Genomic DNA, 25,235 nt, shown 5'->3' on the forward strand with positions numbered 1-25,235 from the left:
GGAAAAAAGCTTGTCGGGAGAAGACAAGGTGAGCACTGACATCAGTCCTGTGTCATGCCAACAATAAAGCATCCTGAGACCATTCATGTGTGGGGTTGCTTCTCAGCCAAGGAAGTAGGCTCACTCACAATTTTGCCTAAGAACACAGCCATGAATAAAGAATGGTACCAACACATCCTCCGAGAGCAACTTCTCCCAACCATCCAGGAACAGTTTGGTGACGAACAATGCCTTTTCCAGCATGATGGAGCACCTTGCCATAAGGTAACTGTGATAACTAAGTGGCTCGGGGAACAAAACATCGATATTTTGGGTCCATGGCCAGGAAACTCCCCAGACCTTAATCCCATTGGGATCTTGTGGTCAATCCACAAGAGGTGGGTGGAAAAACAAAACCCCACAAATTCTGACAAACTCCAAGCATTGATTATGCAATAATGGGCTGCCATCAGTCAGGATGTGGCCCAGAAGTTAATTGACAGCATACCAGAGCAGATTGTAGAAGTCTTGAAAAAGAAGGGTCAACACTGCAAATATTGTCTCTTTGCATCAACTTCATGTAATTGTCAATAAAAGCCTTTGACACGTATCTAAAGACACTGAGGCAGCAGACTTTGTGAAAATGAATATGTGTGTCATTCTCAAAACTTTTGGCGATGACTGTACATCTTAGTACTAATCCTATTTTCAGCCAGGTCGGTAATGTATTGTCTGTACAGTGCCCGGTCACTTACTGGACATCCTGCAATGATCCAGCCACGCAGTGAAAACGCTCGGGGACAGTCTTCCACTCCTTGGCCATCTTGACCATGCCGCCAGCGTCCAGCACACCGTAACCAAACAGGTGGTTGAATTCCAGGCCCACGCCGTTCCTCCGCCACTGGTGCACCTCGTCATGTAGCTGGTTTCTCTTGGAGGTCAGCACGGACAAGTGCTGCATGTCCCTCCATGTCAGGTTAGGACTGCAGAGGGGATGAAGAGGTGAGGGGGAGAGACAAGACAGAGTTAGATTTTTATTTATTTTATTGAACCTTTATTTAACTAGGCAGTCAGTTAAGAATAAATTCTTATTTACAATGACGGCCTAGCCCGGTCAAACACTAACCCGGACGTCACTGGGCCAATTGTGCGCCGTCCTATGGGACTCCCAATCATGGCCGGTTGTGATACAGCCTGGAATTGAACCAAGGTCTGTAGTGATACCTTTAGCACTGAAATGCAGTGCCTTAGAGCACTGCACCACTTGGGAGCGCACTCGGGAGATGTGTGTATCAGGTGTATACAGGTGATAGATCAGGCAGTTAAAGGACGAAGGCAATCAAAAACTAGATTTTCCTATGTTTCATATACAAATGAAGTCGGGAGTTTACATTCACTTAGGTTGGAGTCATGATAAATAATTTTTCAACCACTCCACACATTTCATGTTAACAAAGTTTTGGCAAGTCGTTTAGGTTCTGTCTCCTAGAGATGAATGAACTTTGGTGCAAAAAGTGCAAATCAATCCCAGAACAACAGCAAAGGACCTTGTGAAGATGCTGGAGTAAACAGGTACAAAAGTATATATATCCACAGTAAAATGGGTTCTATATTGACATAACCTGAAAGGCTGCTCAGCAAAACCTCCATAAAAAAGCCAGACTACAGTTTGCACATGGGGACAAAGGTCGTACTTTTTGGAGAAATGTCCTCTGGTCTGATGAAACAAAAATAGAACTGTTTGGCCATAATGACCATTGTTATGTTTTGGGGGAAAAGGGGGATGCTTGCAAGCTGAACCACACCATCCCAACCGTGAAGCACGGGGGTGGCAGCATCATGCTGTGGGGGTGCTTTGCTGCAGGAGGGAATGGTGCTATTCACAAAATAGATGACATCACGAGGGAGGAAGATTATGTGGATATATTGAAGAAACAGCTCAAGACATCAGTCAGGAAGTTAAAGCTTGGTCGCAAATGGGTCTTCCAAATGGACAGTGACCCCAAGCATACTTCCAAAGTTGTGGCAAAATGGCTTAAGGACAACAAAGTCAAGTAATTGGAGTGTCCATCACAAAGCCATGAACTCATACCTATAGACAATTTGTGGGCAGAACTTAAAAAGTGTGTGTGAGCAAGGAGGCCTACAAACCTGACTCAGTTACACCAGCTCTGTCAGGAGGAATGGGCCAAATTTCACTCAAATTATTGTGGGAAGCTTGTGGAAGGCAACCCGGAACGTTTGACCCAAGTTAAACAATTTAAAGAGAAATACTAATTGAGTGTATGTAAACATCTGACCCACTGGGAATGTGATGGAAGAAATAAAAGCTAAAATAAATCATCCTCTCTACTATTATTCTGCCATTTCACATTCATAAAAAAGTGGTGATCCTCACTGTCCTAAAACAGGGAATTGTTACTAAGATTAAATGTCAGGAATTGTGAAAAACAGAGATTAAATGTATTTGGCTAATGTGTATGCAAACTTCCGACTTCAACTGTATATTACCACACTATGAGATTGGGATAATACTGTGAAATTGTGAAAATGATGATCATGTCATTTGAGTGTAAGAGCTGTTTGAAAAGACTGCCTGAAATGTCACCATGTTTTGTGTGGGATGGAGTTTTAGCCGGCCTGGTGTCATCAGTTAGATATATAAATAAATACTTAGCGAGATATCTAATTGTGTCGTTATCTGTGATATGATTCCTAAAAATAATAAGCCTGCTGGCTGTTGATTGCAAGAATAAATGTCGCCTAAGCCTAACCCTAACCCTTATGGTGATAGCTAGGTAGCTAGCCAATAGTTATGACTTTTGAAAGCTCGGGCTGGTAGTCAGCATAATAACTAAATCATCCTGGTTTAGTTTACAACTGTGAATGTTGTATTTTTGTTATGTACTATTAGGCTACATGTACACACACTGTATGCAATTATTTCTCTCTCCTCTCTGACACTGGTGGACTGTCCGCTCTCAGACCTTCTTGGGGACTACACTGTAGATATGTCACCTGTGCACCAGGCAGTCAATATTTGTTTATTTAACAAGGAAAGTCAGTGAAGAACAAATTCTTAGGAACAATGGCCCAGGAACAATGGATTAACTGCCTTGTTCAGGTGCAGAATGACAGATTTTTACCTTATCAGCTCAGGGATTCGATCAAGCAATCTTTCGGTTACTGTCCCAACTCTAACCACTAGGCTACCTGCCGCCCCAATAGAAGCTGTTCCTGTGCTGCCAAGGACAGACAGGGCTGGAGAGACTGGACAACATGCTGCCTAGTCTGCAGACAGGGCTGGAGAGACTGGACAACATGCTGCTGAGTCTGCAGACAGGGCTGGAGAGACTGGACAACATGCTGCTGAGTCTGCAGACAGGGCTGGAGAGACTGGACAACATGCTGCTGAGTCTGCAGACAGGGCTGGAGAGACTGGACAACATGCTGCTGAGGCTGCAGACAGGGCTGGAGAGACTGGACAACATGCTACTGAGGTTGCAGACAGGGCTGAGGGACAATCACACCCTCACAGCCTAGATTAAAATATAGAAAGGAGAATATGACGTGGTTTGTTTATGCTGCACCATAATGCAAGGGAAAGCAGTTATGCATCGTAGGGAACCAAAATTGTTTTAGGTTATGGTGCTCCAGTGAGTGTTACTCATTGTGGACATAGGCACGAGTAAAGGGAATCCTAGTCTTCACCCAAATAGCTCAGATTGTCACTGGTCATTTCACCTCCCATTGTTACGGTTTTCTTCCGTCGAAGGAGAGTCGGACCAAAATGCAGCGTGGTTAGTTCGATACATCTTTAATGAAAAAAAAACACGAACAATCTAAAAACAACAAACAGAATGTGAAAACCTATACAGCCTATCTGGTGACAACTAACACAGAGACAGGAACAATCACCCACGAAATACTCAAAGAATATGGCTGCCTAAATATGGTTCCCAATCAGAGACAACGATAATCACCTGACTCTGATTGAGAACCGCCTCAGGCAGCCATAGACTACGCTAGACACCCCACAAAACCCCAAGACAAAAACGCACCACAAAAACCCATGTCACACCCTGGCCTGACCAAATAAATGAAGACAAACATACTATACTTCGACCAGGGCGTGACACCCATGCATGCTTTTAATTTGTTCCCATTCTGACTCTTCATATATTAGGCTTTAGGCCTAGTGGAAGGTATAAGGCTATATGCCTTGTGTATTAGGCTATATGCCTAGTATGTACAGAAGCAATTGAAGTTGTAAAAGTTAATTATTGTTATTATTTGCCTTATTTTTATCATATTTTGTGATTCCAAAGTTTGATGTAACTTGCACATTGTTTTCAGGTTTGCATAACAAGATGTATTATTATTAAATTATTTCAATAAAGTTCTTGATTTCTTTATATTTTATTATTTGTGTATGTTTTTCCCATATCATATTTGATACTACATTTAATTTGTAATATCTTTTGGTGCAGATATGTGTTTAATAATCAAACCAGATAAGAAAGTGTTGGTAAAACTTTACAACAAGATACCATTTGTAAAGGGTTTATAAAGGGTTTGTAATTACATTATTGATGGTTATTTAATCATTTGTAAATGCATTATAAACCATTAATACATGGGTTATAACAAACTGGTCAAAATGCTGTGATAGCCAGTCAGTGCTTTCCAAATAGTGAGCCACTATTTGTGTCCAGCTATTCACCATTTATACATGCACTTACAAATGTGTATACTATTGAACCTTTATGTATCATCGTGCAACATTGTTTTAAGTTGTTGCACAGTTAAACAATGGTTATTTTATCACTTTTGGGTGTGATGCATTGTTCCTCTGTCCCAAGAACAGAAAGAGTTCCCATGATGTGTCTTGCCGACTTTTGAAACCTTGATGATGCATTGGTACACTTATTTATTCTAGGAAGGCCTCATTTGAAGATCTTAAGCCATATTATTGGTGTTGGCTTCTGAGAAATTCCCCCGACTTTGTGAGATCTGCCCATCTATGAAACTTGTTGAAGTGAAGACGACCTGGAATATGCCCAGAATTTTGTGTTGACATTGACATCATGTGACGGTGTGTCTGTCTGTCACGCCCTGATCTGTTTCACCTGTCTTTGTGTCTCCACCCACATCCAGGTGTAACCTGTTTTTCTCATTAGTCCCTGGGTACTTATTTCTGTGTTCCCTGCTTGTCTGTTGCCAGTTTGTCTTGTTTGTCAAGTCAACCAGCGTGTTTTTCCCATTCTCCTGCTTTTTCCTTCTATCTGTTTTGCTAGTCCTCCCGGTTGTGACCCTTGCCTGTCTGGACTCTGAACCTGCCTGCCTGACCATTCTGCCTGCCCTGACCTCGAGCCTGCCTGCCACTCAGTACCTTCTGGACTCTGACCTGATTTTGTCTGTCCATGACCATTCTCTTGCATTCCCCTTGGATTATAATAAATATCAGAGACTCAAACCATCTGCCTCCCGTGATTGCATCTGGGTCTCGCCTTGTACCCTTATAGTGTTGTGAAGAATGTATACAGAATTTATGCTGGATGATTAAGCATGCTGCTCAGCTAGCTAAGTAGCTAGCTAGCGAGTTAATGTTTGCTAGCACCTCTGTCCTACATAGCTTGCTAGGAAACGTTAGCTTGCTAGCTAGCATTAGGTAAAACCTAAAACGTATTTTTGAATAAAGAAATTCTGCTAGATGATTTAGCGCAAGATGATCTTTGTTATGATATAGTTAGATAGCTAAGTAGATCACGTTTGCTGACTAGATAACTTTGCCAGCTAGCAAACATTAGCTGCCAGCTAGCTAGCTAACATCGACATGACAGAATTTCCAATGCAATTGCTTTAGATTGCTTTTTTGGATTAGTACGCTAGTTAGTTATCTAACTTTTGAATTCGGGTCCTGTCTCTAGCTTGTTAGCTGGTACAAGTGTAACACATACTGACTAATGAGATGACAGCAGTTGTTGAGCACCAAATGCTTATGTACTAACATCAAACCTCAAAATATAAATGGAAAAACCAAAGCCTGTAACACCTTACCTTTAAGACAACAAATATATTCCATATTTTTGTTCAAAAAGTTTGCTACAACTTATCACAACATGATCAATTTAAAATGTGTCGCTACTCGCCTTCTCCAATATAAATATGGTGTCAACTGCTGTCAACAATTAAATAAAAGACAAAACGGCAAAATATATATAAATATAAACTCGGCAAAAAAGTAAACGTCCCTGTCTTTCAAAGATAATTTGTAAGAATCACAGATCTTCATTGTAAAGGGTTTAATTAAACACTGTTTCCCATGCTTGTTCAATGAACCATAAACAATTAATGAACATGCACCTGTGGAACGATCATTAAGAAACTAACAGCTTACAGACGGTAGGTAATTAAGGTCACAGTTATGAAAACTTAGGACACTAAAGAAGCCTTTCTACTGACTCTGAAAAACACCAAAAGAAAGATGCCCAGGGTCCCTGCTCATCTGCATGAACGTGCCTTAGGCATGCTGCAAGGAGGCATGAGGACTGCAGATGTGGCCAGGGAAATAAATTGCAATGTCCGTACTGTGAGACGCCTAAGACAGCGCTACAGGGAGACAGGATGGAAAGCTGATTGTCCACACGGTGGCTGATAACGTGTAACAACACCTGCACAGGATTGGTACATCCGAACGTCACACCTGCGGGACAGGTACAGGATGGCAACAACAACTGTCCGAGTTGCACCAGGAACGCACAATCCCTTCATCAGTGCTCAGTCTGTCCGCAATAGACTGAGAGAGGCTGGAATGAGCGCGTGTAGGCCTGTTGTATGTAAAGGCAGGTCCTCACCAGACATCACCGGCAACAACGTCGCCTATGGGCACAAACCCACCATTGCTGGACCAGACAGGACTGGCAAGAAGTGCTCTTCACTGACAAGTCATGGTTTTGTCTCACCAGGGGTGATGGTCGGATTTGCATTTATCGTAGAAGGAATGAGTCTTACACAGAGGCCTGTATGGAGCGGGATCGATTTGGAGGTGGACGGTCCATCGTGGTCTGGGGCGGTGTGTCACAGCATCATCGGACTGAGCTTGTTGTCATTGCAGGCAATCTCAACGCTATGCGTTACAGGGAAGACATCCTCCTCCCTCATGTGATACCCTTCCTGCAGGCTCATCCTTACATGACCCTCCAGCATGACAATGCCACCAGCCATACTAGACACCAGATATTGACTGTTACTTTTGATTTTGACCTCCGCTTTGTTCAGGGACACATCAGGGTTATTTATTTGTACTATTTTCTACATTGTAGAAGTTGTGAAAACATCAAAACTATGAAATAACGCATATGGAATCATGTAGTAACCAAAATAAGTGTTAAAAAAATCAAAATAAAATGTTAGATTATAGATTCTTCAAAGTAGCCACTCTTTTCCTTGATGACAGCTTTGCACACTCTTGGAATTCTTTCAACCAGCTTCACTTGGAATACATTTCCAATGGTCTTGAAGGAGTTCCCACATAGTCTGAGCACTGTTGGCTGCTTTTCCTTTACTCTGTGGTACAACTCATTCCAAACTATCTCAATTTGGTTGAGGTCGTGGGATTGTGGAGGCCAGGTCATCTGATGCAGCACTCCATCACTCTACTTCTTGGTCAAATTACACAGCCTGGAGGTGTGTTTTGAGTCATTGTCTTTTTGAAAAAACAAATGATAGTCCCACTAAGTGAAGACCAGATGGGATGGCGTATCACTGCAGAATGCTGTGGAAGCCATGCTGGTTAAGTGTGCCATGAATTCTAAATAAAACACAGACAGTGTCACCAGCAAAGCACCCCGACAAACCTCACACCTCCTCCTCTATGCTTCACGGTGGGAACCACACATGCAGAGATCATACGTTCACCTACCATGTAGACACAGTGGTTGGAACCAAAAACCAAAAATCTCAAATTTCGTCAGACCAAAGGACACATTTCCCCAGGCTAATGTCCATTAATTGTGTTTCTTGGCCCAAGCAAGTCTCTTTTATTATTGGTGTTTCTTCACAGCAAATCAACCATGAAGGCCTGATTCACGCAGTCCATTCTGAACAGTTGATGTTGAGATGTGTCTGTTACTTGAACTCTGCGAAGCATTTATTTGGGCTGCAATCTGCAGTGCAGTTAACTCTAATGAACTTATCCTCCGCACCAGAAGTAACTCTGGGTCTTCCTTTCCTGTGGCGGTCCTCATGAGAGCCGGTTTCAACACAGCGCTGGATGGTTTTTGAGACTGCATTTGAAGAAATGTTCAATCTTGTTGAAGTCGGAAGTTTACATACACTTAGGTTGGAATCATTAAAACTTGTTTTCAACCACTCCACAAATTTATTGGGGAGGGGGAAGCTTGCAAGCCGAAGAACACCATCCCAGCCGTGAAGCACGGGGGTGGCAGGATCATGTTGCAACAGGTGCTTTGCTGCAGGAAAGACTGGTGCACTTCACAAAATAGATGGCATCATGAGGGATGAAAATGATGTGGATATATTGAAACAACATCTCAAGACATCAGTCAGGAAGTTCAATCTTGGTCGCAAATGGGTCGTCCAAATGGACAATGACCCCAAGCATACTTCCAAAGTTGTGGCAAAATAGCTTAAGGACAACAAAGTCAATGTATTGGTATTGGAGTTGCCATCACATGGCCCTTACCTCAATTCTATAGAAAATGTGTGGGCAGAACTGAAAAAGCATGTGCGAGCAAGGAGGCCTACAAACCTGACTCAGTTACGCCAGCTCTGTCAGGAGGAATGGGTCGAAATTCACCCAACTTATTGTGGGAAACATGTGGAAGGCTACCTTTAACGTTTGACTCAAGTTAAACAATTTAAAGGCAATGCTACAAAATACTAATTGAGTGTATGTAAACTTCTGACCCACTGGGAATGTGATGAAATAAAAGTTGAAATATATAATTCTCTCTACTCTTATTCTGACATTTCACATTCTTAAAATAATGTTGTGATCCTAACTGACCTCAGACAGGGAATTTTTACTAGGATTAAATGATTGCCCTCAGGCCTGGAGGGAAGCTAAAGTAATTCCGCTACCCAAGAACAGTTAAGCCCCCTTTTTTACTGGCTCAAATAGCTGACCAATCAGCCTGTTACCAACCCTTAGTTCGCTTCTGGAAAAAATAGTGTTTGACCAGATACAATGCTATTTCACAGTAAACAAATTGACAACAACATTTCTGCATCTTATAGGGAAGGACACTCAACAAACACAGCACTTACACAAATGACTGATGATTGGCTGAGAGAAATTGATGATAAAATGATAGTGGGGTCTGTCTTGTTAGACTTCAGTGCAGCTTTTGACATTATCGATCATAGTCTGGTGCTGGAAAAACATATGTGTTTTGGCTTTAAACCCCCTGCTATAATGTGGATAAAGAGTTACTTGTCTAACAGAACACAGAGGGGTTTCTCTAATGGAAGCCTCTCAAATATAATCCAGTTAGAATAAAAAAATCCCCAGAGTAGCTGTTTAGACGCCTTACTTTTTTCAATTTTTCCTAATGACATGCCATTGACTTTGATTAAAACCAGAGTGTCTATGTATGCGGATGACTCAACACTATACACGTCAGCGACTACAGCAACTGAAATGACTGCAACACTCAACAAAGAGCTGCAGTTAGTTTCAGAGTGGGTGGCAAGGAATAAGTTAGCCCTAAATATTTCTAAAAATAAAAGCATTGTATTTGGAAAAAAACACTCACTAAACCCTGAGCCTCAACTAAAACTTGTAATAAATAATGTGGAAATTGAGCAAATTGAGATGATAACCTGCTTGGAGTAACCTTAGATTGCAAAACCTCATGGTCAACCTTATTGATACAGTAGTAGCTAAGATGGGGAGAAGTCTGTCTATAATAAAGCGATGCTCTGCCTTCTTATTAACAACACTATCAACAAGGCAGGTTCTACAGGCCTTAGTTTTGTCGCACCTTGACTACTGTTCAGTCGTGTGGTCAGGTGCCACAAAAAATGACTTTGGAAAATTGCAATTGGCTCAGAACAGGGTAGCACGGCTGGGCTTTGGATGTACACAGAAGCTAATATTAATAGTATGCATGTCAATCTCTCCTGGCAGAAAGTGGAGGAGAGATTGACTTCATCACTACTTTTATTTATGAGAGGTATTGACATGTTGAATGCACCAAGCTGTCTGTCTAAACTACTGGCACACAGCTCGGAAACCCATACATACCCCACAAGACATGCCACAAGAGGTCTCTTCAAAGTCCAGAACAGACTATGGTAGGCAAACAGTACTACATAGAGCCATGACTACATAGAACTCTATTCCACATCAAGTAACTGACACAAGCAGTAAAATTTGATTTAAAAAACAGATTAAAAACACCTTATGGAACAGCAGGGACTGTGAAGCAACTGAAACATTGGCACAGCCACGCACACACACACACACGCACAGACACACACACACGATAACATACTCACTATACATACACATGGATTTAGAATACAGCATATACACTGCACAAAAATGTGACTTGTTTCAGGAAACTAGGCATATTGTCACTCCCTGACCTTAGAGAGCCTTTTTATGTCTCTATTTTGGTTTGGTCAGGGCGTGAGTTGGGGTGGGCATTCTATGTTTTGTGTTTCTATGATTTTCTATTTCTATGTTTTGGACAGGTATGGTTCTCAATCAGGGACAGCTGTCTATCATTGTCTCTGCTTGGGAACCATACTTAGGTACCCTTTTTCCCACCTGTATTTGTGGAAAGTTGACTTTGTTCGATGGCACATATCCTTAAGCGTCACGTTTTTTTGGAGACATCTACTATTAAAAGTATGTATGCTCACCTTGCTGCACCTTGGTCCAGTTCTTTTAACGGCCGTTACACATATGTCACTACTTCACAGGAGAGGCATTTGAACGTTAATGTGCCTGAATAACAAACTTGTATGCCATATGTAAGTACAAATAAAATAGTTAAATTACGAGCCTAGTTATTGCAGCCATGGACAAAGACAGGGACCTTCCCGCAAGCTATGATTAGATGAGATAATGAATGGGCTGGCCATGCCGAGAGATGAGTTTGGATTGTTCTGCCATGTAATATCTTCTGTTCATAGATAAGGTGATTAATACAATTCTGGCATTTGATTGCAAATGCGTAGGGAGTCAAAAAGGGAACACAGAAGGCAGTTGTATAAAACAGTTGTATCTGGATTACATCATCAAACTAAGGTCAACCATGGCATTTGCAACCATGGCATTTGTGACAGAGAGGAAGAAAAATGTGATCAGTCTTACAGCATTGCACACGGACAGTGTGAACCAGAGTGACTTGACACTATGGGCCTAGCAATCTGTACAAACAAAACAGAAATTAGACAGGGCATCTCATTTAAAGAAAGGGTTTGCAGTCTTCCATGAAGAGATCAAATTGTATAAGTTTCTAATTTTGTCATAAAGTCATTTTCTTTGCAAGTTAAAGCGTACTGTTAGATAGCTAGCTAATGTTAGCTGACTCGCTCTCTATCTAACATTTCATGTATGATCTGTGTAGTAATATTATTCATATCTCAGAGCCATTAGCATTGCTAGTTATTGCCTAATGTTAGTTAGCTAACTAAAATTGAATCTAGTTGGTTAGCTTTTGCTAGCTGTAACAATCGGTCTGTATTGCTATACTCTATAGGTTGGGAATATGGTTCATTGCTTATCTAGCTACATGTCTAAACAAAATACTTCAAGTTAAAGCATACTGTTAGCTAGCTAAAGCTGGCTGGCTAGCTAACGTGACCTTATGGGTTGGGATTATGGTTCATTGTTAAACTAGCTTGCTGCATGTCTCAGATGTTTACATGACCCATCAAGTTAACCAGGTGTGTCTGGCGGTGATTACGGACAATTATTGGTCTTCCATGTAATACTTTCTAAAATCCTGTTTTTGCTTTGTCATTATGGGGTACTGTGCGTAGATTGATGAGGTAAAACAAAATATTTAATCAATTTTAGAAAACGGCTGTAATGTAACAAAATGTGGAAAAAGGAAAGGGGTCTGAATACTTTCCGAATGCACTGCAGTGTGTGTTTACCAGAGACGGTAATGTGAAGAAAACATGACCTGCACCAAAGTCAGACTAGGATATAAGCCAAGGACTAGATCTGGGTGTATTTACCTGGAGTATTTCCTTATTATAGGCTACTACTTTTACCACGTTTTGTCTTGAAATCTTTGGTTGTTTACTACACTACTCAATCGGATTAGCACAAGGCCTCACATGTGAATCTTTAAAGAGATGGATGGGGCTAAGGTTTAACAAGATAAGAACGACGCTGAAAGGGTGTAGACAAAGAAGAGCTCTCCAGTAGGTGTACCAAAGGGGAGTCACAAATATAAACAAAACATGCAACAATTTCAATGATTTTACTGAGTTACAGTTCATATAAGGAAATCAGTCAAATAAATTAGGCCCTATTCTATGGATTTCACATGACTGGGAATATACATATGGATCTGGTGGTCATAGATACCTTAAAAAAACATAGGGGTGTGGTTCAGAAAACCAGTCAGTATCTGGTGTGACCACCATTAGCCTCATGCAGCTGGGTACATCTTCTTTGCAGAGTTGATCGGGCTGTTGATTGTGTCCTTTGGAATGTTTTCCCACTCCTACTCAATGGCTGTGCGAAATTGCTGTACATTGGCGGAAACTGGAACTTGCTGTCGTGCACGTTGATCCAGAGCATCCCAAACGTGCTCAATGGGTGACATGTCTGGTGAGTATGCAGGCCACGGAAGAACTGGAACATTTTCAGCTTCCAGCAATTGTGTACAGATCCTTGTGACAATGGGCCATGCATTATAAGGCTGAAACATGAGCTGATGGGCCTCAGTATCTCATCACGGAATCTCTGTGCATTCAAATTGCCATTAAGAAAATGCAATTGTGTTCATTGTTCATATTTTATGCCTGCCCATACCATAACCTTAACGCCACAAAGGGGCACTCTGTTCACAACATTGACATCAGCAAACCACTCACGACGCTATACACGCTGTCTGCCATCTGCCCGGTACAGTTGAAACCAGGATTCATCTAGGAAGAGCACACTTCTCCAGCATGCCAGAGGCCATCGAAGGTGAGCATTTTCCCACTGAAGTCGGATTCGACACCGAACTGCAGTCAGGTCAAGACCCTGGTAAAGACGATGAGCAAGCAGATGAGCTTCCCTGAGACGGTTTCTGACAGTTAGTGCAGAAATTCTTCGGTTGTGCAAACCCAAAGTTTCATCAGCTGTCAGGGTGGCTGGTCTCAAACGATCCCACAGGTGAAGAAGCCGGGCTGGCGTAATTATGCGTGGTCTGCGATTGTGAGTCCGGTTGGACGTACTGACAAATTCCTTTAAAAAATGTTGGAGGCGGCTTATGGTAGACAAACATTCAATTCTCCGGCAACAGCTCTGGTGGACATTCCTGCAATCAGCATGTCAATTGCACGCTCCCTCAAAAATTGAGACGTCTGTGGCATTGTGTTGTGTGACAAAACCGCACATCTTTTTAAGTGGGAGAACTTGCACAATTGGTGGCTGACTAAATACTTTTTTGCCCCCACTGTATTTAAATGTGAAATTTCAGATTATAATTTTTTTCTCTAAACACCTGTTTTTGCTGGCAAGGGGTCCTAATAGTTTCCGACGGCACTGTATGAAGTGGGTAAAACAATATGTAAACATAATTATAGTGAACAGTGTTCAATGACTATGTACATAGGGCAGCAGTCTCTAACATGCAGGGTTGAGTACCAGGTGGTAGCCGGCTAGTAACAGTGACTAATGTTCAGGGCAGTCTACTGGGTGGAGACTAGTGATGATTATTTAACAGTCTGATGGCCTGGAGATAGAAGTTGTTTTTCAGTCTCTCTATCCCAGCATTGATGCACCTGTACTCTCTTTGCATTCTAGATGGTAGCGGGGTGAACAGAACGTGTCTCAAGTGGCAGAGGTCCTTGATGATCTTCTTGGCCTTCCTGTGACAGCGGTTGATGTAGTGGAGGTAAGACAGTCTGCACCCAGTAATGTGTTGGGCTGAACACACCACCCACTGGAGAGCCCTGCGATTTCGGATGGTGCAGTTGCCGTACCAGGCAGTGATGCAGCCCAGCAGGATGCTCTCAATGTTGCATCTGTAGAAGTAAATGAGGGTCTTAGAGACCAAGCTGAATTCCTTCAACCTCCTGAGGTTGATGAGGCGCTGATGCCTTTTCTTCACCACACTTGGATGGACCATTTCAATTTGTCCGTGATGTGCATGCTGAGGAACTTGAAGCTTTTCAGTCTCCCATCAATTCGGATGGGAGTGTACTCCATCTGCTGTCTACTGAAGTTCACATTCTGCTCCTTCATTTTATTGACATTGAGAAGAGATTATTTTCTTGGCACCACTCCGCTAGGGCCCTCACCTCCTCCCTGTAGGCTGTCTCATCGTTGTCGGTAATCAGGACTACCACTGTTATGCGAACAGGGAGTACAGGAGGTGGCTGAGCACATTTAGTTTAGTTACCTTTACTTTATTGGGTACCTGAACAATGGTGGACATCTTGAAGCAATTGGGGACAACAGATTGGGATAGGTATAGATTGAAAATGTCAGTACACACTCTGCACATGCTCTGAGGATACAGCCTGGGATGCCGTCTGGGCCGACAGCTTTGTGAGGGTTAACACGCTTAAATTTCTTACTCACTTCGACCATGGAGAACGAGAGCTCACGCTGTTTGCCCGCCTAGGCAGCACTGTGTTTTCCTTGAAGCGGGTGAAGAAGGTGTTTAGCTTGTCCGGGAGCAAGGCATTGGTGTCCGCTATTCAGCTTGTTTTCCCTTTATAATCCATGATTGTCTGGATTCCCTGCCACATATGTCTCATGTCTGAACCTCTGGATTGCAGCTCTACTTTGATGTTTAGCCCGTTTGATTGCCTTATGAAGGGCATAGCTGGATTGTTTGTGCTTGTCCATCTTCCCAGTCACCTTGCCATGGTTAAGTTCGGGGGTTTGCACGAATGCTGCTATCTAGCCACATTTTCTGGTTTGGGTGAGTTCTAATTGTCACAGTGAGAACACCATTGTCTATACATTTCCTGATGTAGCAAAGGTCAAGAATTCTTGATGAGTGAGTAGCGGAGACGATGTGTTGATAAAACTTCGGTAGCGTTTTCCTCCGATTTGCTTTATTAAGAAATGTTCTTGGAAGAACTGGCCCACATAAGGTTCTTTGTGGAGCCAGAAAACTCATATGGTTCTAACTTAAAACCTTTATTTTTAAGAGTGTATGTACAAAAGACAGAATTAAAAGGATTGAAAATTATTGGGAGAGTAGGTGAAACCTTTCTAAACATTCTGTTGCTTGTACTTAAGATAGTATATTCGGAACATTCTACATTTATATTGTTTTAGGACCTTATCCCTGTATCCTGGAGACACCGTACCCTGGAGCCTGGCCATAGAGGAGCTCATAGACGAGCTCTCTATGGTCAGTGGCAGGACTCCACCCTACATGCTCCCACAGTGTCTACAGTAACTATCAAGTCAAATATATTGTATTATATTGTTCAGATCAAATGTGCCAATTGCCTTCCCTAGTATAAGTTTTAAATTTTTGCGATCATAAGGACGAAATTTAAAGTTTTCACATCGGCTATGAATTCATGATGTTTGAAATTTAAAATTATCACTATTCACATTGTGCTAATCTTTGTTGAACATAATAGAACCCCAAAACAAAACTATGCATTACTATTCTGGATTTTATCATCGTAGAACTGGGCTGAGGTATTCCTCTGGTTTACTTGTCAACAACGTGACTTACGCGTCCCGGATGGAATTGCTGGGAGAACACTCCAACATCTTACATCACCAGCTAGTGCTGAGTCGCTCTGTTTCATGTATATGTGCCTTTCGGTAATTAATAAAATATGAATGTGCGCTTTGAGCGCAGTCTTCAATATAAAATGTTTTATTTTTCTGCCATGTAATGAGGTATAAAGAACACCAGGCAGGCCAAACATTATTTGTATCCCTGGCACGAACACAGAGTAAAAACTGGCGAGACAACACTTTTTTTCATGCCGTAAGTCTGTGGGCCTAATGGCAGGTTTGGTAAATAAGTGATTCAATGAAGAGAGAAGATATGAAGTGGTCTGAAAAGGAGGAGAGCAATTGAGGGAGATAAGAAGAAGAAAGGCCCTGATGAGGAGAGAGAGAGAAAGCGAGAGAAAGAGAAATTTGAACTTGAATTTAACTCTGGGAGAGAAAGACAGAGAAAGGAATAGGTAGTTCGTAATGAGACATTCATGGTATCAGTCACTGTGGAGCTGCATTTATTCAAAACATCTCATCCATGTTAATATAGTGAGAACAGCAAAAGCCATATTCTGTGTAAGTTTTTCAGACACTGACCGGTAAGGACTGTATAAATATTTAAGCGGCAGCATTAGTCCATGGGCGTGGGGGGCAAATGATGAGGAGGGCAGATGAGGTGTGTGTGTGTGTGTGTGTGTGTGTGTGTGTGTGTGTGTGTGTGTGTGTGTGTGTGTGTGTGTGTGTGTGTGTGTGTGTGTGTGTGTGTGTGTGTGTGTGTGTGTGTGTGTGTGTGTGTGTGTGTGTGTGTGTGTGTGTGTGTGTGTGTGTGCGTGCATACTTGGCCTCTAACGCCAAGGCAAACACTCCGGCTGCTTCAGGAGCTGCTGCTGATGTTCCAGAGTGGCGCAGGGTGCAGTTTCCATACAGGTCCGTGGTGGCCTACCATAACACAACGATGGAAGACGAAGACTGTAGTCATATCAGTGAGCTAACAACATTCAACAAGAGGAGAGGAGAGGAGAGGAGAGGAGAGGAGAGGAGAGGAGAGGAGAGGAGAGGAGAGGAGAGAGGAGAGGAGAGGAGAGGAGAGGAGAGGAGAGGAGAGGAGAGGATACTTCAAGAATGCAAATTATTCAATAAACATTTGATTCAGATGTGTAGTTTAATTCCAGATAATCAGAGATCTTATCCAACGCACCAGCGGAACCCATCTAACTTGAAGGAACTGGAGCAGTTTTGCCTTGAAGAATGGGCAAATATCCCAGTGGCTAGATTTGACAAGCTTATAGAGACACCCCAAGAGACCTGCAGCTGAAATTGCTGCAAAATGTAGCTCTACAAAGTGTTGCCCTTGGGGGGAGTGAAAAGTTATGCTCAGGTTTTCTGTTTTGTTGTCTTATTTCTTCTTTGTTTCACAATAAATAATATTTTGCGTCTTCAAAGTGGTAGGCATGTTGTGTAAATCAAATGATACAAACACCCCCAAAAACATTTTAATTCCAGTTTGTAAGGCAGCAAAATAGGAAAAATTTCAAGGGGGGTGAATACTTTCTCAAGCCACTGTATTACCAAAGCGTACTTTGGAGATTAAGTGAAACATTTACAATATTAACATCATTAAAATCGTAATAATCAAGATTGTCCCATTGGCAATCAGTATCAACAATAATCAAGGGTCAAAATAACCATACATTGAGCAGTAACAATAACATAGAGGACATGTGCAGGTTGGTTGGTCTGTCAGACACTGTCCCTCATTTTATGGCAGGTAGCAATGTAGTGCTTTGCCAACCAACTGCTCTCTGCGTCCTCCCTCAACAGGACGCGTAAACTATTCTCATCAGAGAGGTCTTCGAATCCTTTAGTAAGTCTTTCAAATTTGTGGAAATTGCATTCTCTTTATATTTTTTACATCGTGTCAGGAAATGCAGCTCTGTCTTGGGTTCTGCTGTGGTGCTGTGGTTGCACAGCCTTTCCTCAACAGGGAGACAGAGCTTGTACTTTGTCAAGGTTTTGATCAGTAACCAATGTCAAATAGTTTGCCATAGTGATGTGTCAATTTAGGGCCTATCTCATCCCTCTCCCCCTCCCTTCCGCCCACTATGGCACAGAGGATTCATACATTGTCTTGTGATAACTCTGCACGTGGAGATAATTCCCCAGATAAATGCAGATATAACAACCAAGCAGAAAGTTATAGTCCATCTCTCTCTGCTATGTCATTGTCCCAGTCCTCTACTCTGATGGCAGATATATGCACTCGGTGTACTCAAAGTACTCAGCCTGAGGATACCAATGAGATGAACTTGGTCAACCACCCCCTCTCTCTCTTTTTTTCACACCCCTTCTCACACACTCACCACGCCAGCCTCAGGGTTCCTCTTGCGTCCGTTGCTGAAGGTGGATGCGAGGGTGGATGAGCAACTCTCGTCATACAAGGCCGTGCGGCCGTCGTTGATGGCTGAGTTGATGGAGATGGTCCACATGCTGGAGGCGTAACCATCGCAGTTACAGTCATCATAGCTACCACCGTCTCCAGAGGCCCATACGTAGATACTGCCTTTCCCTCCTCGGCCCTACAAGACAACACATCAACTGGCTTCAGGATGTGTTATAGGGGTAGAAGCAGATGTAGATCTTAATTTTATCACCCTGTTGTAGGAGAACTTTCCTGCAATGCAGGAAATATAAAACGTATAGTGTATATGAGGTTTAAAAAGGCTTCTGAAGTTTGTAATTTCCACTTATACATTTCAGACTTGATTTTTATTTACGAAAAATGTATCAACACCTACAAAAAAATAATTAATTATAATCCAGATAACAATTCACATTTCCAGTTGCTGCAGGTTTATTTTCCTAATGTAGCAAACTGACTCAAATTAAGATCCAACATCTGTAGTGATAGCAGTACATTGGTAGTAGTGCTGGGGTGGTAGGTAGACTAGTGGTTAGACTCTAACCGTTAGAGCGTTGGGCCAGTAACTCAAATCACTGAGCTGACAAGGTAAAAATATGTTGTTCTGCCCATGAACAAGGCAGTTAACCCACTGTTCCCCAGTAGACAGTCATTGTAAAAAAAGTATTGGTTCTTAACATGTGTTATTACTTCTCTCTTTCTATAAGCAATCAGTTACAAGGTAAAATACAGATTAATAAAACTATTTCAAGGCCTACCTTCAAACTCAGTGACTCTTTGCTTGAAATCCTGGGAAAATCAAAATAAATCAACCAAGACCTCAGAAAACAAATTGTAGACCTCCACAAGCCTGCTTCATCATTGCGAGCAATTTCAAAATGCCTGAATGTACCACGTTCATCTGTACAAACAATAGTATGCAAGTATAAACACCATGGGACCACGCAGCTGTCAAACCGATCAGGAAGGAGACGTGTTCTGTCTCCCAGAACAATAGCAAAGAACTGTGAAGATGCTGGAGGAAACAGGTACAAAGGTATCTATATCCACAGTAAAATTGAGTCCTATATTGACATAACCTGAAAGGCCGCTCAGCAAGGAAGAAGCCACTGCTCCAAAACCGCCATAAAAAAAGCCAGACTACGGTGGTGACAAAGATCATACGTTTTAGAGAAATGTCCTCTGGTCTCATGAAACAAAAAAATAACAGTTTGGCCATAATGACCATCGTTATGTTTGGAGCAAAAAGGGGGAGCTTGCAAACCGAAGAAGACCATCCCAACCGTGAAGCACGGGGTGGCAGCATCATGTTGTGGGGAAGCTTTGCTGCATTAGGGACTGGTGCACTTCACAAAATAGATGGCATCATGCGGGTTGAAAATAATGTGGATATATTGAAGCAACATCTCAATAGAGGAAGTTAAAGCTTGGTCGTAAATGGGTCTTCCAAATGGACAATGACCCCAAGCATACTTCCAAAGTTGTGGCAAAATGGCTTAAAGACAACAAAGTCAAGGTATTGGTTTTGTAGTGGCCATCACAAAGCCCTGACTTCAATCCTATAGAACATTTGTGGACAGAACTGAAAATACTTGTGCGAGCAAACTCTGCCTACAAACCAGCTCTGTCAGGAGGAATGGGCCAAAATTCACCCAATTTATTGTGGGAAGCTTGTGGAAGGTCACCTGAAACGTTTGACCCATTCAGCTTTTATTTATTTAAAATCTGAAAAAAATCATTCTCTTTACTATTATTCTGATACTTCACATTCTTAAAATAAAGTGCTGATCCTAACTGATCTAAGACAGGGCATTTTTACTGGGATTAAATGTCAGGAATTGTATAAAAAAAACTCAGTTTAAATGTATTTGGTTAAGGTGTATGTAATCTTCCAACTTCAACTGTATGTAACAAATGTTACGAATTGCAAAGTTTGAAATACAGTGAGATTACATATGTGCACGGCTATTGTCTCCAGCGCTCCCCAAATGAAGCACTCTTATGTATCTAGTTCCGCTTCCAGATTATTCCATCCATATGATTTATTTCCATTATCCATGTCAATATGCAAAACGAAGCCACCTCGCTCAAGATGCAAAGTAAGTGTCTTGTTTAGAGTGAAGTGATTGTACCGGGGTGGGGGTGACAAGTGTTCCCCAGCTGTTGAAGAGAATAACAAAAAACATGAATGGCTGTTTAATGGAGAAAAAAAACTAATTGAATTATTCTCATCTTAGGTCGGTGGAAAAGAAAGTACTATTTTTGTGGTTGTACAACGTGCATTGTGCCTAGCCTACGTAATGGTTTACATACGTGATCATTAGCATGAGAGAGGCTGAGTGGAATACTGCTTGATTAGTTGTGTTTATCTTAGCCATGCTTAGAGCACAATTTGTACCTCCTCAACAACACTGGATTAGATAGGGTGAGAGCAGATCAGACCACCCCCCTGTATGGTATTGTGAATCATCAAGCAGCTAATTGCCACTGGCAGTATGCTAACTAACTGTGTGTGTCTCGGGGTGTCTGTGAAAGTGTGTAACTGCAAGGCTGTTCTTTTTCCTATTCTGTGTCTTGAGTCTAATATAACGTATGCCTCTTCAAAGAACACTGTTACCCTAGTAACACAAATACAGGTACTCTATAAGCCTGCTATTTCCAGTCAGCCCAGTGTGTGTGTGTGTGTGTGAGTGCGTGTGTGTGTGTGTGTGTGAACCTTGTTGACTCCGTCAGCCATGGCTTGCAAAGTGAGCTCTCTGGGTCCGTCTACGGTCTTGCCGTCATCGGTGGGACCCCAACTTGCACTGTAGATGTCAATGTCCTGGGGCATATGGCTGATGGATGATGCCTCGATGATGTCTGTCATGAAGGGTTGGTCCAGCATACGGATACCTGGGGGAGGAGTAGAGGATGGGTGGGGAGAGACATGTAGTGTAAGATACACATTGTCTATCATATGAATCAGTCAAGCCATTGGTTACACATTATTCAAATGCTAAGTCACTGTTGACCAAATATATTTTGTATGGCTTGACTATTGCTTTAAAAACTGGAGAAAGTACTTTATAACAAAATATACCAGTTAGCAATTAGGTCATTTGTGTTGGTACTACAGTTTAACCTACATCTCTTTATGTTAGGCCAGTCTTTATACAAACTGTATATATGAAACATATTCAGCCACCGTTGATGCACCTATTTGGAGAAAAAGTTATGTAAACATAATCAAATCTCAACATCAAAGCCTTCATTATGGTGCTTCCATAACTCCTTTCAACCTGTATGGAAATTGATGAGTTGATGAGAGGTTATTAACAACATACTGATGAAGAAGTCTCTCAATTGGAAATTTGAATTCCACCCAAAACAATGTGTGACATGTCGTGGCAATTACCAAATGTCAGAGTTATACATAAACTTCATCTTTAATAATATGAGCTTTACCGTAGCCCTGTGACTTTCAACAATTCACTATATAATGCCTTGCGGTTGAGGGCGGTGCAGTTGACATACCAGGCGGTGATACAGCCTGACAGAATGCTCTCAATTGTGCACCTGTAAGAGTTTGTCAGGGTTTCAGGTGACAATGCAAATGTATTGCTGTTTAGCAGTCTGATGGCCTTGAGAATCTGTTATTCAGTCTCTCGGTTCCAGCTTTGATGCACCTGTACAGATCTCACCATCTGTTGTGCCTGCTTCACCACACTGTCTGTGTGGGTGAACCATTTCAGTTTGTCTGTGAAGTGTACGCTGAGGAACTTAAAACTTTCCACCTTCTCCACTACTCTGCTGTTTCCTGAAGTCCACGATTATCTCCTTTGTTTTGTTGAGTGAGAGGTGGGGGGGGGTCCAGGACCCAATTTAACAGGGCGTGGTTGATACCTAGGACCTCCAGCTCGATGATGACCTTGGATGGAACTTGGTGTTGAATGCTGAGCTGTAGTCAATGAACAGCATTCTTACGTAGGTATTCCTCTTGTCCAGATGGGATATGGCAGTGTGCAGTGTGATGGAGATTGCATTGTCTGTGGACCTGTCGAGGCGGTATGCAAACTGAAGTGGGTCTAGGGAGGCAGGTAAGTTGGAGGTGATATGATCCTTGACTAGTCTCTCAAAGCACTTCATGATGACAGAAGTGAGTGCTACGGGGAGACAGTCATTTAGTTCAGTTATCCTTGTCTTCTTGGGTAGAGGAACAATGGTGGTCATCCTGAAGCAGGGACAGCAAACTGAGATTCGGAGTGATTGAATATGTCCGTAAACACACCAGCCAGCTTGCCTGCGCATGCTCTGAGGACGCGGCTAGGGGTGCCGTCTCAGCAGCCTTGCGAGGGTTAACACTTTTAAATGTCTTACTCATGTCAGCCACGGAGAAGGAGAGGGGGGGCCTTGTTAGTGGTCCATGTCGTTGGCACTGTATTGTCCTGAAAGTGGGCAAAGAAGGTGTTTAGTTTGTCTGGAAGCAATACATCGGTGTCCGTGAAGTGGCTGGTTTTCTTTATTTTTGTAGTCCGTAATTGCCTGTAAACCCTGCCACATATGTCTTGTGACTGAGCCGTTGAATTGCGACTCCACTTTGTCCCTATACCAACATTGCGCTTGTTTGATTGCCTTGCGGAGGGAATAACTATACTGTTTATATTCGGCAATATTCCCAGTCCTCTTTCCATGGTTAAATGCGGTGGTTCGCGCTTTTACTTTTGTGCAAAGGCTGCAATCCATCCATAATTTTTGGTTAGGGTAGGTTTTAATATTCACAGTGTGTACAACATTTTCAATGCACTTCCTTATAAACTCACTCACCGAGTCAGCGTGCAGATCAATGTTATTCTCTGAGGCTACCCGGAACATTTCTGTGTCCATTATTATACTGTGCGGCATACTTAATAAATATGAGATGCATTTCACAATTGTAGGTAATAATGAGAGAAGTAATTATTATTTGAGTATAGCTGCCATTAGTATTGTTATGATCACTACCATAGCACTACTAACACTGTTATTCTCACTGCCACTTTTATACATTTTCTGACATTACTGTGATCACTATTACTTTTACTTCAAAGCCGGCTGTTATTTACCACAGTATTAGAGCAGTCTACATACCTGCCACCTTAGAGTTGTAAGCCACTCCCACTCCGCAGATGTTGTTGTTGGCTGCTGCAGACACCTCACCAGCACACCTAGTTCCATGACTACACACAGAAACACACAGGTAGATTGGGGAATGGGGATGAAGTTGGAAAACACAGTGGGGATTGGTTACTCGTCAATGTGTCATGTCATTCACCACCTATTGTTCAATTATATTCTTCTTACTATAAAATCATATAATATAAAATAATGTCACAGAAATTATCTTGTCAGCTGAATGAACAAGTCTACAGCCTATGGCATGGAGCATAGCCAGATAACAGATTAGCCAACTAATATTCTCTTCTTCTGAAATACAATTTCTTCATATCATAATGTTTCTTTAGACCTGACGAAAATAAACAATGGATTCATTGTGATGGTGTATATTAAATGATTTATTAGACTTTTTAATTGTAGATGTTCCAAAGGCGTGCATCAGTGGCTTGTATGTGTGAAAGCCTGAAGATGCTAAACATGTTTATATTAATAATTAACGGTTAATTACCATTTGGCATGACAATAACTGTCTGATAATGTGTCTACATGTATGTATGTGTGTGTGAGTGTTCCTGTGTGGGCTTCGCACAGGGTAATTGCAGCGAGCCCTCTCTGCACTCCCAGCATGCTTTGCCAAAGACAGTCTGCTATTTATAAACAACAAGCTAATTAGCCAACTAGTCCTATACTGCACTAACTCAGCAGCGGCAACACTGAGATGTCTAATGTCACAACCTGGGTGACAGCTAGGCATGCACTGTTGAACAGGCACAAGAAATGCAATGCTGCTGATGACTGCTTTTGGGCAGATGACCTTGGAGGGACACGGGCTGGCCAGCTAGTCTTTACCTGTTAAACCAGTCATTCGTGTAGCGGGGATATGGGTATGGGTCATTGCTGCTGAAGTCAAAGCTGGCCTCTGCATTCTGAAAGGACAGGACACAAACCATTAAAACCATGCAGAGTACAAGACACAATAGGAGGAAGATTGAGGGTGAAACGAGTAGCGTTAACACAAAAGTACAGACCATCCCTTAAAGGTGCAATGACCTTCTCTAATCTAGTCTTGTCTTGTCCAGACCCAACCTAGACTGCTGTGATGTGTCTGCTTTACTAACGACTGAACTGATGTTTTTGTTGTAGCTGTCTCTCTGAATCTATGTTCCCTCTAAGCTGTGCGCATGCGCGGGTACCCCTCTCCCCTTGGACTGCCGCACAGAAGAAATATCAGCCCATGCAGATTGAACTTCACTCAGATTTCTAGTTTTCCCCTTCAGATAAGACTATCAACGTTTTGCTCTACTGTGGGAATTGTGCTCGAATCACTGCAATATTAGGCTAGTTAATGTAACATAACGAAACGAAACTAACTATACAAGACTTAGTATGCAAAACTATCTGTGCAAGAGATTCCTTGTAGGCAGAACGCATTGGAGAGGATTATATTGCATTGAAAGGCACGACTCAGGTCGGTACTCAGAGTTGCAGTAGGCCTATATGCAAATAGCCATTGCCATATATGGTAGCCAAAAGCTGAAGAACATATAGACATCCAGGTAATTTCCGCAGGTGCTGGAGTTGTAGGCAAACTCATGGAGAATAGAAAGGAAAACGCTGCACACTGCTGCTCATGCTCCCAGGGGATTTTATTTATAACAATGTTTTGACCCTTAGGTCTTCATTTTTATTTTATTTTTTATTTCACCTTTATTTAACCAGGTAGGCTAGTTGAGAACAAGTTCTCATTTACAACTGTGACCCGGCCAAGATAAAGCATAGCAGTGTGGACAGACAACACAGAGTTAC

General features: G+C 42.1%; 1 protein-coding gene across 1 annotated transcript in view; it reads right to left on the reverse strand.

Moving 5' to 3' along the window:
- The window catches only part of LOC118400241 (neuroendocrine convertase 2-like), a 67,234-nt gene that overhangs the window by 2,973 nt on the left and 39,026 nt on the right, over positions 1–25,235 (reverse strand). Inside the window, exons 6-11 of the mRNA XM_035796905.2 lie at positions 24,279–24,355; positions 23,403–23,491; positions 21,013–21,188; positions 18,238–18,453; positions 16,716–16,816; positions 735–962 (exon numbers count right to left, since the gene is read on the reverse strand). Of these exons, the coding sequence (XP_035652798.2) occupies positions 735–962; positions 16,716–16,816; positions 18,238–18,453; positions 21,013–21,188; positions 23,403–23,491; positions 24,279–24,355 (887 nt within the window). The remainder of the gene's footprint in view (positions 1–734; positions 963–16,715; positions 16,817–18,237; positions 18,454–21,012; positions 21,189–23,402; positions 23,492–24,278; positions 24,356–25,235) is intronic.

Source organism: Oncorhynchus keta, chromosome 2 (genome assembly GCF_023373465.1).
Source record: "Oncorhynchus keta strain PuntledgeMale-10-30-2019 chromosome 2, Oket_V2, whole genome shotgun sequence".
Classification (NCBI taxonomy): Eukaryota; Metazoa; Chordata; class Actinopteri; order Salmoniformes; family Salmonidae; genus Oncorhynchus; species Oncorhynchus keta.